We start from the raw sequence: 15362 nt of genomic DNA on the forward strand, positions 1-15362 counted from the left end.
GTTGTTAATAATCTTAAATTATTTAGGTAATATTCTAAAGCAATAGCTATCACGTTCAGTTAAAACTGAAAACAATTACGTATTGTGCATGATTCGGTTCCAGTTTAAATTTAAATTGTCGTTTCATCTAAAATGTAATTATTATACCAGAGTTATTATTATTATTTTGGTAAAAGTCTACCAACTGAAAACTCGAATTAATCGTTTCGATTTGAAACTGTAGGTAACAAAAATAACTTTGACAGAAAATATAATATATTTGTACAATACATGACAGATGTTAACTGAAGCAAATTTAAAGATTATTTAATTTAATTTAATTATAATATCTTTACTCAATAATCTACATGATTAAGTAAAGCAAGATATAGTTTAGTCTAACCAGTAAGTTATATTAAATATATTGATGTTTAAAATCTACATCATAGAATAATCTAAAACCTTGATTATTTAGTATGCAGTAACAATAAAGAGGATATTATAAATACATAGCTGAAACACATTTAAAACATGTGTATTAATTTATTACGAAAAAATATCGATATAACTCTACTGAAACGAAAACTAAATAACATTAAACGAATCATATTCTACTCTAAAAAAGGAAATAAAATAAAAAATGAATTTACTTCAAATATACTTTATGAAAAATTCTATTTGTTTTGTAGTTGAGTGGTTAACTGAGCTCTTGAGGTCGGTTTAAGCAATATAATATATCGTTATGGTTTTATAATTTCACATTTAACCGCATACATTGTATCCAATATTAGTGCGTAACAATAATGTTATATATAGCAAAGTAGTTAGTATGTTGATTTATTAAGATAATTTAGATAATTTATTAAATTTATAAATTATATATATATAATTAAAAAGCGATTAAATGAATTTAAGCTCAGATAACCAATAAAACGTACATTATTCCATATTGCTTGGAAGTTGAAATACATTATATAATATAATAGTTGGGATTAAATTATTTTAATTAATTGTTTTATTATATATATAATATATATATATATATATATATATATATATATTTGTTGCGCGAGAACTATAAACAATTTTTTAAGGTGGATGAGTCTAAAAACAATTATTTTAATTGAATAAATACTTTTTATCGATTTTAGGATACTACAGTAAAAAATAACATTCGAAATTGGTCATAAAAAAAACTTCAATAGTACTTAAATATTAGTGTTATTATGATGTGTAATTTATTTTTAAATTTTAAATTTGTAAAACTATATCCCCATTAATTCTTTTGCTCACAACGCATATATAATCATTATATATCTCAAGCATGTTTAAAATAGCTGTGCTTTCCTCTGAGATGGCTTGTCACCATTGGAAAGGACTATAAATATATATAACGTACCGATATATGTATTTCTTATGTGGGAAAATTGTGGTTGTTAGACGAGCACGTTTACCAGTAAAATATATGAATATACATGTGTATAATATTATCTAGTATATACGTATTCTACTCACGACATGACACACCCGCTGAAAATAATATGCCACCTGACCCCCATTTGGTTAATGAAAACACATTTCCGGAAACTATCGATTTGTTCTTCAACAGGCCGTCAAAATATTTATTTGCCACTCTACGAAACGTGGATATATCTATACATGGATATTATATTATGACACGAGGACATAATTATTATAATATTATAATGTTATGAAACGAACAAAATAATAGTTAATGGAAAATGTTAAAGGCGTAATAATTATTACTGTTATTCGACCATTGTGTACTGTGACGCGTACGCCTTAAAAACACGAATTTCCTAAATATTAATTACATTTTTTATAATACTATGACTTAAATGTTTTTAAAATAATAGATACGTGGGAAAAGTAACATTTTGACACAATAACATTAAAATAAAGAGTAAATGCATCAAAAACATGATATTTTACATTTTAACTCAATAATATAATAATATTTTTAATCATTTTAAAAAGCAATTTAAATTGTTACAGAATTATAGATATTTTGTACCAAACAAAAAATACCTACATATCATTATTATTTTAAAAATCTATTATATTGTAAAATTATATATACGATTGTATTACATTTTGATTAGTGATCATTAATCATCAACCTCAATAAGAATATTAGTCATCCTTACAAAAATAGTAAATATATGTAATAATGGAGCTAGGATTTATTATACTTGAACCATTTTTACACATTTTTAATATTGATAGATTTTAATATTAATATAATATTAATATTAATATTAATCACTAACATTTCATCAATCAAATCTCCATTGTCTCCATATCTTACAAATCTATTGTCATGGACCTATTATACTTAGTACGAATGTACACAATGTTAAACAACTCATATCAAATTAGTTAGGTCAATATTTACAAAACAATAAATTGTTCTCTAAATACAATAGAAAAAAAGAGAAAAGTAAAATAAACGTTTTTATTTCCACTGGACACTTCTTAAGTAGTACAAAAAAAGTCTTAAGCATTTGAAAACATGATCTTTAAATAAATTCAAAATCTGATTTTCAGATTTTGAATAACTGCATTATAAAAGGAAAATGAGAGGTGTAAGAGAATGTTTTGTGAAATACCCCCTCACATAATATATTATTATGCAAACAAGTTTCAAAGAATTTTTATAAGTAAGAACTTTTAATTTTTTTTAGAAAGCAATTTCGAATATTAAAATTTCAAAGTATAGAGAACTAGAGACAAAGGACAAACAATTATTTTATTTCAATAGAACTCATTTGAAGATACATTTACCTAATTAAAGCTGCTGAATACGACAAAGGTTTGTTTTGTACACGATCAAGTTATAATTTTATATGGCTTTACTCTGCATTCTCTTGAAATTTCACTTAATTAATATAAACTTTTGATTTGGAGAGATATTCAGCATGCTCATGTAAAATATAAAATATATATCATATGATTATGATACCATGAGTTATTATAACAGAGTAGAAATCAAATTTATATTGTTTGAAGTATTAAGTACCAAGACCGTTTATCTACTATTATTTATTATTATTTTTAAATCAAATAGAAGAAAAATGTAGCATACATATAAAAATTCATGTGTACATCAAAACTAAAATGTACAGGTGACATATAGCAATATCATGTTTAATATAGAATACGTGAAAGAAAGTCCTTGTTGTGATGTAATGACAGTTAGGGTCCATATTCTTGGAAATGGCCGTGTTATATATTATATTAGGGTCTAAGGTAGGTATTATAGAAAATTGTGATCGTAAATAGTATTTTTCTGCACGTAAGGGCACGTTTTATGGAGCTCTATAATAATATCATATATAATATAAAAATTGACTGAGACTATAATACAAGGAGAAAAATACTGATTGATATAAAATAAATTCAGAAAACTATTTATTTATTTCATTTGTATAATATGCTAGTATGAAATTCAATAAAATATAGTATATACTTTACTTTATTAGGATAATTTATAAATCCAAAGAATTGGATAAAAGCTCAGATAATATCAAATAATATGTCAATATAATAATATAATGTATATTGTTATTTTATACGAAAAACTAAATTATATTTTAAAATTAAAATAATCATAAAACATATTTATAAAAAATATTTAAAAGTTCAATCATACCGTCGTTTAGTAAATCTGTATGTATAATTAAAATTTTATAATAAATAATTTAAGTTATATATATATAAAGATAAAATAAATTGAATGGTCTTAGATTACTTTGTTCTGGGATAGAATTCATGCTTGTATTTATTTTTATTTATTTATAAGTACAAAACTATTGTTATACAAAACTGAATATTATAAAAGTTTTTAGCAATACGAACCACACTTTATATAATGTTGGATAATCTATTATCCAGAGCGTACTTAGAAATAATAAACGACATCAGCTGTATAGTTTTACTTAACACAAATTAATTTGAAATGTAAATTTCAAAGAAAAAGTTATTAAATCATCAAATGAATATATAACTTGAAAGCCACTACTTAAATAATCAAAAACAACATTGTTTATTGGCTTTTGCTTTGTTATACACAGGTACATAATATTATAACTGTATATGTTTGGGCCATTTATTATTTTATCAGTATCCATGATTTATTACCACTGTGTCTTATTTATTAAGTGCTCCTAAACGGTTTACACTATTTTTTTTTTTTACCGTTGAGCATTAATAAAACAAATTAATCTATATTAAAGTGAAACGCATTACTCTTTAAATAATGTTCATATATTATACAAATAAAACTTGTATTATTTTATACATGTTCTATTGTTAGTAATACCAAAAAAAAAATTTAACAAAATATTAATGTACATTTTTTAATCTATAATGTTAAAGTAGGTATAACTACAAATTAAAACCGACCGTTTGTGATGAAAAATTATGAACATATTTACAAAAATGAGTGTTATTTAAATAAGTGATTATTGTTTAAATGTGATGTTACGTATTATAAATATATTATATAACTGATAAGTGAGATTCTTGTTTATTTTTTTTCTTATAAAATTATTAGGTACATGTGAAAAATATACATCAAAATAAAAAATTCAATGAATTATTTTGATTCAATTATTAGGTATAGATAAACTATTATGTAATAAGAATAGAGTCAATATATATTTATTTATTTTAAATAGAAGAAAAAAGTTTTTAAAACAGTATTGAGGAAGTAAGAGTAGTAAGAGTAAAATTTAGAATAATCAATACTTTTTACAACGCAGTTGAATGTAAAATATACATATTTTCTGTCCCAAGCCTTCGAAAACATAAGCATATGAATGATGACAGAGTATAAAACGAATGTGGCATAATATCAACCATATATAATATTATGCGTATTTGCTTATAAAATACTTTTTTTTACCTTATTCCTTAGATAATATTATGTAATATCCATAATTGATATTGATATATTATTTTCCGTGACGAACAACTTACATCTTTGATATAAAGCGAATTATTTAAAATTCGTTTCAACCACACTGGGTTACCTGATATGTGATTAACATAACGCATAATAATGAATTCTATTACATTAATTTATAATTAAAATATCTAGATCGAACACGGATAATAAGGGTTAGTACATCAATTTTAACTCTCTTGGATTTCTAAATGAAAGTGGAAAGGATATGTTCGGAAAATCAGTTCATTTATAAACAGGAGGAAAGAGTTTTTTTGACACCACCGAAATGGATCGGAGATAAACGAAATGGCCTTTTATATTCGTCCTTTACCATTTCTTTCTTTTTTCTCTCCCACTCGCCCATTTATACTCCTCGCATTCCTATATTCCCTTTCCACACCATCGAGGTCACTGGAATCTTGACGGATTTGTTGTTGTAGGTCTGGAAGAAAATCACCGTGCAGTTAGGGAAGCAATCGGACAGCGGTGTCGGTGGTTCTAGATTGACCGCGTAATGGATGGGAACCGACTGTTTTGCAATTGATGGCTTCCCTCTGACCAATTTCCCTTACCCACCCAAGGTTTTCGGGATAAAAATCTATGACCATTTTTTCTCCACTACCCGTACGCACAATCCCGTAAGTATACGCGATTATGTACACTATTATAAATACAGCTATAGTGCGCGTTTACCTCATCTTCGCCGATCTTCGTGTACGAGGTGGCACAGTCTTCGCACACCTTGAACTTGCACCCGGAGCATACGCGTGAGTAGTCACCATCTTTAAAGCTTTTCAGACAAACTCGGCAGCCACCAGAACGGCATGCTGGTTGTTTGGCCATTTCTGGTTTTGATCTGAAACATTAAACACACATATATTTATTATTATTTATTGTTAATATGCAGTATACTGCGTATAATTACGGGTACTTAAATTCAATTATTTTTCATATATTTCTGTTACGCGATGTATAACTGGAAAGTGCAATAAAATATAGTTTGGTATTAAATTATAAACTTATAAGTAGAATAAAATAAATGATATACAATTTTGCATAGATAGTATGATGCGTCGTGTATAAATTATTTCAATGTTATTTTTTTTATATATATATAAAAGTGAAAACTTAATTTTATTTATTTTTTATTTCTTAATCAATTTTAGCATACCTATATTATTAAAACTTACATTTATATAACCATAGTATACGTGTGTAAACTTTTACAATGATAATTATTTTATATCAACCCTAAAAACATAAGCTTCTAGTAAAATGAAACCCCAACAGAGTATAACCATATTATATTTACATAGGTAGATACCGACTTAATCACCCTTTCCATTAAATAATGTGTTTAGGTAATAGGCACATCTTTTCTCTCTTTTTTTATTTACAAAATTTAAATACGTGTCACTTCTGTATCCACAGTTGCCCTTGCCACCTTGTCATGATATGAATTATTAACAATTTTTTAAGAAAAGGAGAATTTTCTAATCACAAAAATAACGAATAGTATTACAAAATATATAGGGATATATCTATTTAATTTTAATGCTGACAGATGTAACTATTATTTTTTATTGTTGCATTATTGATCCAAATATAATTTCATCTATGGATATTAGTTTAAAATCCTATAGCACAGTATAGTATATAATTCAAAATGTTATAATACTTAACTTAAACTAAGTTGTATAACTTTTTGATTATAAAAATTTGATGATGATTTTCCTCCTGTCGTGGTAAGTGATGTTTGATACTCATATTCTTATATTTTTGGAATTCTATTATTATATGCTTAACCGAGTGAAGTCCACTTTTCACATGCATGATTCATATATGGGTTGAATGGTCTTGAGTCATGAAATGGTTGTAAATTAGAAACGATAGGTAAATTCATATTATGTGATTTATAATAGTTTCATTTACTCTTTTTCAACTTAAGTTTGACAATTTTTGAATGTTGTTTCATCGTTGCATTTAATTTTACCCTTTGGATTATTCAATATTTTTGTAATTTAACATTTAGAACTTGTTGTATATTTTGTTTCTTTTAACCGCATTATACATTTTAATGATTTGAATTAGCGTTTCAAATATTTCAATAGAGATAAACCCTTTGTACGGTTCTTAATTCGCTTTTTGTGTTTTTATCCATTAATTCCGCCCAATAACCTTATTATAAGAAAATGTGTGTACCTATAGTGAAGAATGAATATGTTTTCTTGGATTATATTTGATACATTGATTGGATTTATTGTGAGGCCACTACGTGAGTCAACGAATATTAAAAATTTTGTTATTATATTTTATTTGTTTATTTATAATTTTTGTATTTTACTGATTTGTACAGTTTTACAATGCATGCATTCAAAATGTGTTTAATTTAAATGAACACTATATGTTTGATTTCATTATTATACATACTTATACTATACATAATAATATGTCCATATTATATAGGTATTCACGACGTGTAAAATATTTTTAACATTTGAGTAGTAATACTGTTTGTATTACTATACAGATAATATGTGAATTGGGCATACTTAATGGATAACCAAGCGTGTAAAAATTACATAATATAAAATTAATAATGAACTGCCAGATTTAATTAACATTGTGAGCTGAATAAAAACATATTACACTTACACAGTTGTTTATTAAACTAGCCTTAAACTATTTTTGTTTGGTAGTCGGATAAAATGCGAAATGCTAAACTTCCATTAATTTATGGTTACTACAGACTATTTACTGTATGCTGTGGGTAAAAAATACCTATAGTGACATAGAATGTCAATGGTGAAACAAAAATAATAATTTTGTTTTAACTAAGTGTAAAAACATGTATTTGACGTTAATTTGATCTTTGAATAAACATTAATACTGTTGAACTGTTTTTGGGTTTACCAAATATTTTAAAATACAACATGGGGAATAAGAAGTATAAGAAATTTAAGAAAAATAATAAATATGTACATTTATGTACATTTATGTAAACTCCGATCACCGTTGTAATAAAATCATAAATCAATAACATTTAAAACATAATAATGCAACCGTAAGTACAAATATCAGAACTTAATATACAACTAAAAAAAAATTTGCGATAGTGTATAAAATAAGAATTAACAAATCACTTTTTACGTGAAACGTGTTCATCGACGTAGATTGATGAAATATTTTTAAGCCAGACATGAATGTAATTATATTATCGTACATTGAAATGTTTGAATAATAATAATAATAATAATCATTATAATATTATCTCTTTTGGCGCTATGGTGATTTGCAGCAAAAGGGGAGAAAAACGGAAATAAATTATTCATACAACCTCAGGGATATAATATAATATATATATACACTATTTAGAGTAATGTCTAAACACTTTTCGACGTTTCTTTGGAAATCAAAGCGGTTTTCAATAAAATAAATTTTCTTTTGAACTAAATTGTATTAATATGTAGGTAATAATATGCGCGCGCGTTACTGTAAAATTCACTATAGGTAGAGGTACACCCTCGATACTCGTAAATTCAACGACTTACCGAAGGATGTACTTTCATAAAGTGTATGTCATCCGCTTTGTGCATGGTTAAACGAATATAAAACATTATATTATAATATATAATTTACTGTATACGATTTGCAGTGACATTATTTTAATAACAGACACATTTTATCACTCATTCCATGTAAATAAAAAAAAAATGTAGGCTCAAAACCTATTATTTATTAGATTGATGGTTAACAATATCAGGAGAATACACTGAATACCTACATCTTTTTGTGGATAATTTGCTTTCAGGATAAGGTGGGTACCCAAAAAAGAGTAGTTGCGACCAGCATACTTTTAAAGTGATGTGTTAGTATTCAATTACATTTCACGTTAAAAAGCAATGAAAAATAATGAATAACTTAATAATCATTAAAAATACTATTAGTGGTGCAGGAGTACCAAACATTCTTTCAGAATCACTTCAACCAGACAACATAAAAAACACAATAACCTTTATAATTAAAATACCAATTTACTCAATATTTTGTGACTTGTAAATTTAACTAGTATATTAATATAAAATTAATATAAGATTAAATTTGAATCTTTGTAAAATTATTGAAGCCATTTATTATATTTATTTATTATACATAATAATAATAAATGGTGTACCTCATTTAAATATTTGAGTACTGTGCTAAATGCTCATATAAAAAAGCACTTAGTTTAAAATATTTATAAAATATGTTTCAATCAAAATATATTTTTTATGTACTTATATTGACGGAATCAATTGGTTCCAAAATCATTCAATATTTTTTTTTACCAAAATTATTGATACAAAAATGATAAATGAGCAAACAATTAACACAATTGTTGTTCAAGGTAATTGAAGGTACTAAATTAAAATTCAATCCAATACATATCTTATAAATGTTATTCATTGTTAGATTTGAATTAAATATAATTTATTAAAATATATCAACTTTTAGATAATGCTGATAAAGATTTTCAGGACACGTCACAGGTTCAGGGTAGGTGCTATACAGTAGACTTGATCCCCTTTCCCTATTATACGTTTTAACTCGCGAACAGAGAAAATAAATGTGTAGCTATTATATGGGTACCAGAATGTCGTATAAATATTTTTCTGGCGTTCCTAGTTTTACAATAACATTGAATCAATAACAATCAACAAAATATTCTAAGCAATGACTTTTTTTTAAATTTTCTTCACTCTTCTCAGAATTTTAATAGCTACTTACGAAGGTTTTAACGCTATACTTAGAGTACTATATATTCAGTGTTTTTAAGGAATGATTCCTTTTTAGAGGAATGAATGAATTAATTAATTCCATTCTTTTTTAAAGGAATAGGAACGTAAATATTATAATTCTTTTGTATAATACCTATGTCCTATAATATATATTATGTAGTATTCGAGATATATTTGAAATAATATTTTGTACACATTATAGGTATGACAATTGTACTTAAAATTAAAATATTTAGGATACCTAATAAAATAATTTTATAAAATATTAATGTAAACTAAGGTAACTAGGAACCAGATAATTTTTAAGAGGAACGAGGAATTGAACGAATTCCTATATAAAAGGAATTTTAACAACACTGTATATGTATATTGTTATAGTTAAAAATTATGTACTTAAACTAAACAAAATTAGGTATTCAATAATTTTTATTTTTAAATAATTTACACATATTTCATTAACTAAAAATAATATTATAACCATACCTTGTATTTATAGCATTACATTAGTGTATTTACATCCATATAAAATTTAGATGTATGCCATCCATACCAATAATGTACAAAATGCCCTAAAAAAACGATGAAATTCAATCGACATAATACCAAAGGTTATTATGCTCTTGAATAAAAAAAATTGAGCCTTCAGCTGAATAACTAAACAAATCATGTACATTGTAATAGGTAGAAGGTACTAAAGAGTAGACAAAAACTGTATAAAACAACTACAGCATTGCGAGAAACGGTAAAACATCTCGCGGTAATGTACGCTGTCTTGACAAAAAAATACAGTGATGTAGTCTGTTTTGACGGAAAAATACAACACTCTATATTATATTCATATACCTTACCTTCATATACCTCGCACAAGTGCACAATCATACTTATTGAGTAAACGAAAAAGTAAATAACACCATCCATGTTTTGCAACTTTCTACACACTCATCGCTAGTTTAGAACGTAGTATACTAGTATCATTGGTATTTGGTTAAATATACATATATATATAATAAATAATATAAATAATATAATATACAATTGTATATTTAATCAATGGTAGTATTATAGCTATGGAACAAAATGCACTATTTCTTATGAATTGGCTTTTCCATGAAACCGTGTTCATGGAAGGAATTCTTTTATATCATTATACCAACTTACCATACCTTAAATGATCTTAAAAGTTGAACCACATAATACATCAGATTATTCCGATTATAATCTTTCGGACTCTTACACGATTCAGTGAATAATTTTCTGTAAAGATAAATCAATAAATCATAAATAGGTGGATAAAAAATTATGAAATGGTTGCCCTGTTCAATTATGAAAGTGAATCCGGTCGTTTCACTGAGCGCTTCAAATGTATATATTAATTATAATTAAGTATAGGTAATGTCATTTATTATTATATAACCAATTACCATACGAATATTGGAAACAGTCGTTAAAACCTAAATCATCATTAGGTATGTATTAGTAAACAAATATTACACAACCAAAAGCTTATCAAACAAGTTTACACAGTCTAGTGCTGTATAAATGAGTTGAAATACACTAACAGTAAACCAGTAATAGGTAAGATAAACTAGAAAATAATTGATTTTAAGGTGAATTATTTTTCTGAGATATACTATAAATGCTATAATAAACTCTAAAACAGATTTTAAGTATTTTTAAATTTTTTCTAACAGTCCAACACATTCCATCAGATAATTTGATATACAAAATAAAAAGAGTACTTCTAGAAAACCTGCGTTTGCATGTGTATTGTGTATAATAATATATACACTATGCTTGTATCTATATATATATATATATATATATATATGTACATCGCACACACATATATAGAAGTATATATATTATACATCAATATGGAACATGTAGCAGCTGAACGAATAAACAAAAAAAGGTACCTAGACATTTATACCCTTTACAATATACATTACATATAACAATTCACTGAGATTTTGTAGTTTCGGGTTTCGGATTTTTTTTTCTACATTGCCTTCGCCAACTTTACTGTACGGGCTACCTATTACAAAATGCATGATAGCTATACAACTACTTTACTGAACTCCATTTTTATTACCTGCATGATATTCAGCGCACCTAAATGTACAGATATTTAAAAATGTTAAAATAGTTCTTAGAAAATTACAACAATTTATAAAGCATTAAATCAGCTATACATACAGGAATGTAATACACATCTGAACTAAAAAATGATGTAATGAACGATGGTATTAAGATGGTCATGGTGACACAATTCGTCGAGGCCGCGTCAATGGCAGGAATTATAAAATTGTGAATCATAAGACAAATAATTGAAAAGTACATCATAAAAAGGTAATTTACTATATTATATTATTATTTATTAGGTACTTACATAGAGACACAATAACTAATATGTAAGTCAGAATAAAATGAAATAATATTTTATTCAGAGAATAAACCTTCTCTCCCTATTATAAAACAAAATATCTGGGTTTACGATTCAAATTGATATTTTACTCTAATTTGAATCATACGAGAAACATTAATCTATAACTCTTGTAACTTTTTTTTATCATGTCTCCACACTAAGTTTCTACTGGGTTTATCAAATCGTCTTTATTGAATATTTAATGTATGAATATTGGTGATTGATGAAAACAAATCTAAATCGTATATTCTTATACAGTTGTATCGTTGGAAAACATTGATTTGTATAGTAAGTTAATTAAAAAAATATGTGTGTGAAATATGCACAATCAATGTTTTATTGTGTGCTTTGTTTTATTATTGTAATACAAGCTCTTATTGTTGAGTATTACACCACATATTTATAAAATTACATATTATAATCGAAGGCATTTGTTGCCCATACTTTTGTGAATATTATTATATTACATATATGCATGTATTAATAAGTTATAATTTTTAAAGCTCAATAATGTTCATTATGATAGATATAGTTAAAGATACACATTCTTTGACTATAATTAATTAGTAAAATATTTATAATAAATAATAATCATAATATATAATTACATAAAAAAGATTTGAATTTGAATTTTAAACCTAACCTAATATTCAGATTGTAAAATAAGTACATACCAATTAATGAATTATCCTAATATTGAATAATATTTTTCTAACAGATCATTGTTGTAAGTTATGAATTACTTAAAGATTTAATAATCAAGTAAATAACATTTACATTATTAAAACAATAATATAATAATGAATCATATCATAACATTTAAAAACATATACAGAAGTCTCTCGATAATTCAAAAAACTCCATAAATTAAACTAAATGCTTAGTCCCCTGAGAAAACATCTATAATTAGAAAAAAATACATGTATTCCAGACCCCTCGATAATACGAATTTCCTTAAACGCGATTTTAATAAGTATGTAGTATGTTCATATGTTTAATGTTTAAAGATTATATACAATCTATTTAACGTACTCGTAAAGAAACTATTAACAACAGCGAATAAAATATATTATCGCACTTTACCTAGGTAGGTACCTAATCTAGACTTTAATCGTAACATTTTACTAAAATAAACATCTGCAATGTGTAAACCGTTGTTGAAATCTAATAAAACCTATATAGCCGATCTGAATATGGTCATGAGTTCCGTAAACAAAATGTTTGTCGATCGCCGATACCAAAAAGTGATCACGGTAGTTTCTTTTTGTTCTGTTTACCTTGATGAAAAATAACATGACATTTTTCACCTCTCTTTAATTCGAATTAATTTCTCTTCTCCTAATTATTCGAACACTCGGTAAATCCAAAACCTCTATAAATCGAATATACTAGTATTTTAGCTCGGTCCCATCAATTTCAAATTATCAAATGATTACTGTATATGTATTGTGCAATATTACAATAAATACCTATATAACATATTTCATATTTACAAAAACGTATATACAAAAATATTTTATTATGATAGGATTCTTAATTCCAAAGATACATTACATTGTCAGGTTATATTATATTTATATTTTTTTTTAGGTTTTCGTTATATTATCCTTAAGAATCATGAATTGACATTATTCAATACTAGACATCATGTCGTATTAAAAAAAAATCATCAACAATCATAAACCCATTTTAACTTTATTAAAATATGTCTGCTATTAAAGTTATTGCATGTTAGAAAAACCAATTTAAATAGATAATTAATTAAATATTTTAAGATGCATTTATTGGAGTATACTGTATTTTTAATTTCCAAATTAATTTTAATATAATAACATCGATTATAGTTACATTTAATACACCTACATTCTGAATTTTAAAGTTGAATGATTCAATGACAAATTAAATTTTGTATTAAGATTAATACATTATATTTTTCTATTAAAAGTGTTTCACAAAAAGATTTTATTGTGCTTTTAATTATATAATTGTATTTATAAAGTTTTGAGCTGGCCAATTATTTAATTTAATTTTTTTTAATGGCATCTTAAATCCAAAGTTGTGGTTGAAACAAAAAAGAAGAAAGACCAAGTATTTGAATTGCATTAAGGTATAATATTTTGGGTGATCATTATAACAGTTTTTCCCAACTGAATTCAAAATATTTAAACGAATTGAAATTGAAATATTTATTTTTTAAATCATAATAATGGTTAAATGTTAAAAGTAATAGGAAAAGTTTTGGATGATAATATTAAAAGTAGCAAGGAAAGTAATCAACCAGTCCATATTTGCATATTACTTTAAAAAAATATATATATAATTTAATTCTTAGTTTTCAATTTTGTAAATACATTTTCAATTTTCTCTACTTTGTTTTTAAACTTAATACTTCCATTTAAAAGTATGTGCTCAACAATGAAAATTGGAGACTTATATATTCATCCAAAAATTAAAAAACAACAACATAGAATTGTATTATTGTACTACAGTGAATATTATTTAATATTTTAAAGTAGCTGAAAAAAGATTAATACATATACAAACTATTTTTATTAGGTAGCCGTTTTTAATTATTATAATATCTTATTTTTGTATTTATCAAATTAATATTATAATTATACTTATTATAATTATTACTTTAATTTTTTAATTTTTTAATTTTTTATTTTACAAACAAATTTGTGAACCGTCACCATAAATAAAAATTAAACCTGTAAATGTGCAATTTAAGTTGCGGAAAATAATATGCTTCATTGAGTAAGGATATATAGTTAATGCTGAGTCGTAAATAACTGTAGGTTGATTTGAAAAAAAATAGTAAGTAGATCGAAGGTTTAGTTTTATTTTTAAATAGTATTTATTGAGAAGGACAAGACAAAACAATGTATTCTGGCAAATGATTAGTACCTATGTGGTTGTATGAACCAAGACACTTTCATCACGCCAAATCTAATATTCTAATTTACCATTGATTCCTGGATCCTTCACAGAACTACCAAGATGTACCTATTATATAAATATAGGCATCATGTTGAATTTTTCTATTATATTATAATTGTTACGTCTGATCAAAGAATGTCAATGATACAGGTTCCGTTTCTTTTTAAATTTGGTCACGTGGGCAGAAATAAAACGGATCTAAGTGGATAGCCGATTTACATAATTATTGTATCAAATTTATTTTTTTTTGACAAATTATGCCACATAATTA

The 15362-nt window shown here is 25.2% G+C and overlaps 1 protein-coding gene across 2 annotated transcripts in view; it reads right to left on the bottom strand.

Annotated features, from left to right (window-relative positions):
* Positions 1 to 15362, bottom strand: part of Fife (regulating synaptic membrane exocytosis protein fife) — a 212593-nt gene that overhangs the window by 92007 nt on the left and 105224 nt on the right. For both annotated transcript variants that reach the window (XM_089219690.1, XM_089219689.1), the window contains exon 5: positions 5642 to 5804. In XM_089219690.1, the coding sequence (XP_089075816.1) occupies positions 5642 to 5804 (163 nt within the window). The remainder of the gene's footprint in view (positions 1 to 5641; positions 5805 to 15362) is intronic.

Source organism: Diuraphis noxia, unplaced genomic scaffold (genome assembly GCF_037042655.1).
Source record: "Diuraphis noxia isolate RWA-SAM2 unplaced genomic scaffold, SU_Dnox_SAM2 contig0002, whole genome shotgun sequence".
Lineage (NCBI taxonomy): Eukaryota > Metazoa > Arthropoda > Insecta > Hemiptera > Aphididae > Diuraphis > Diuraphis noxia.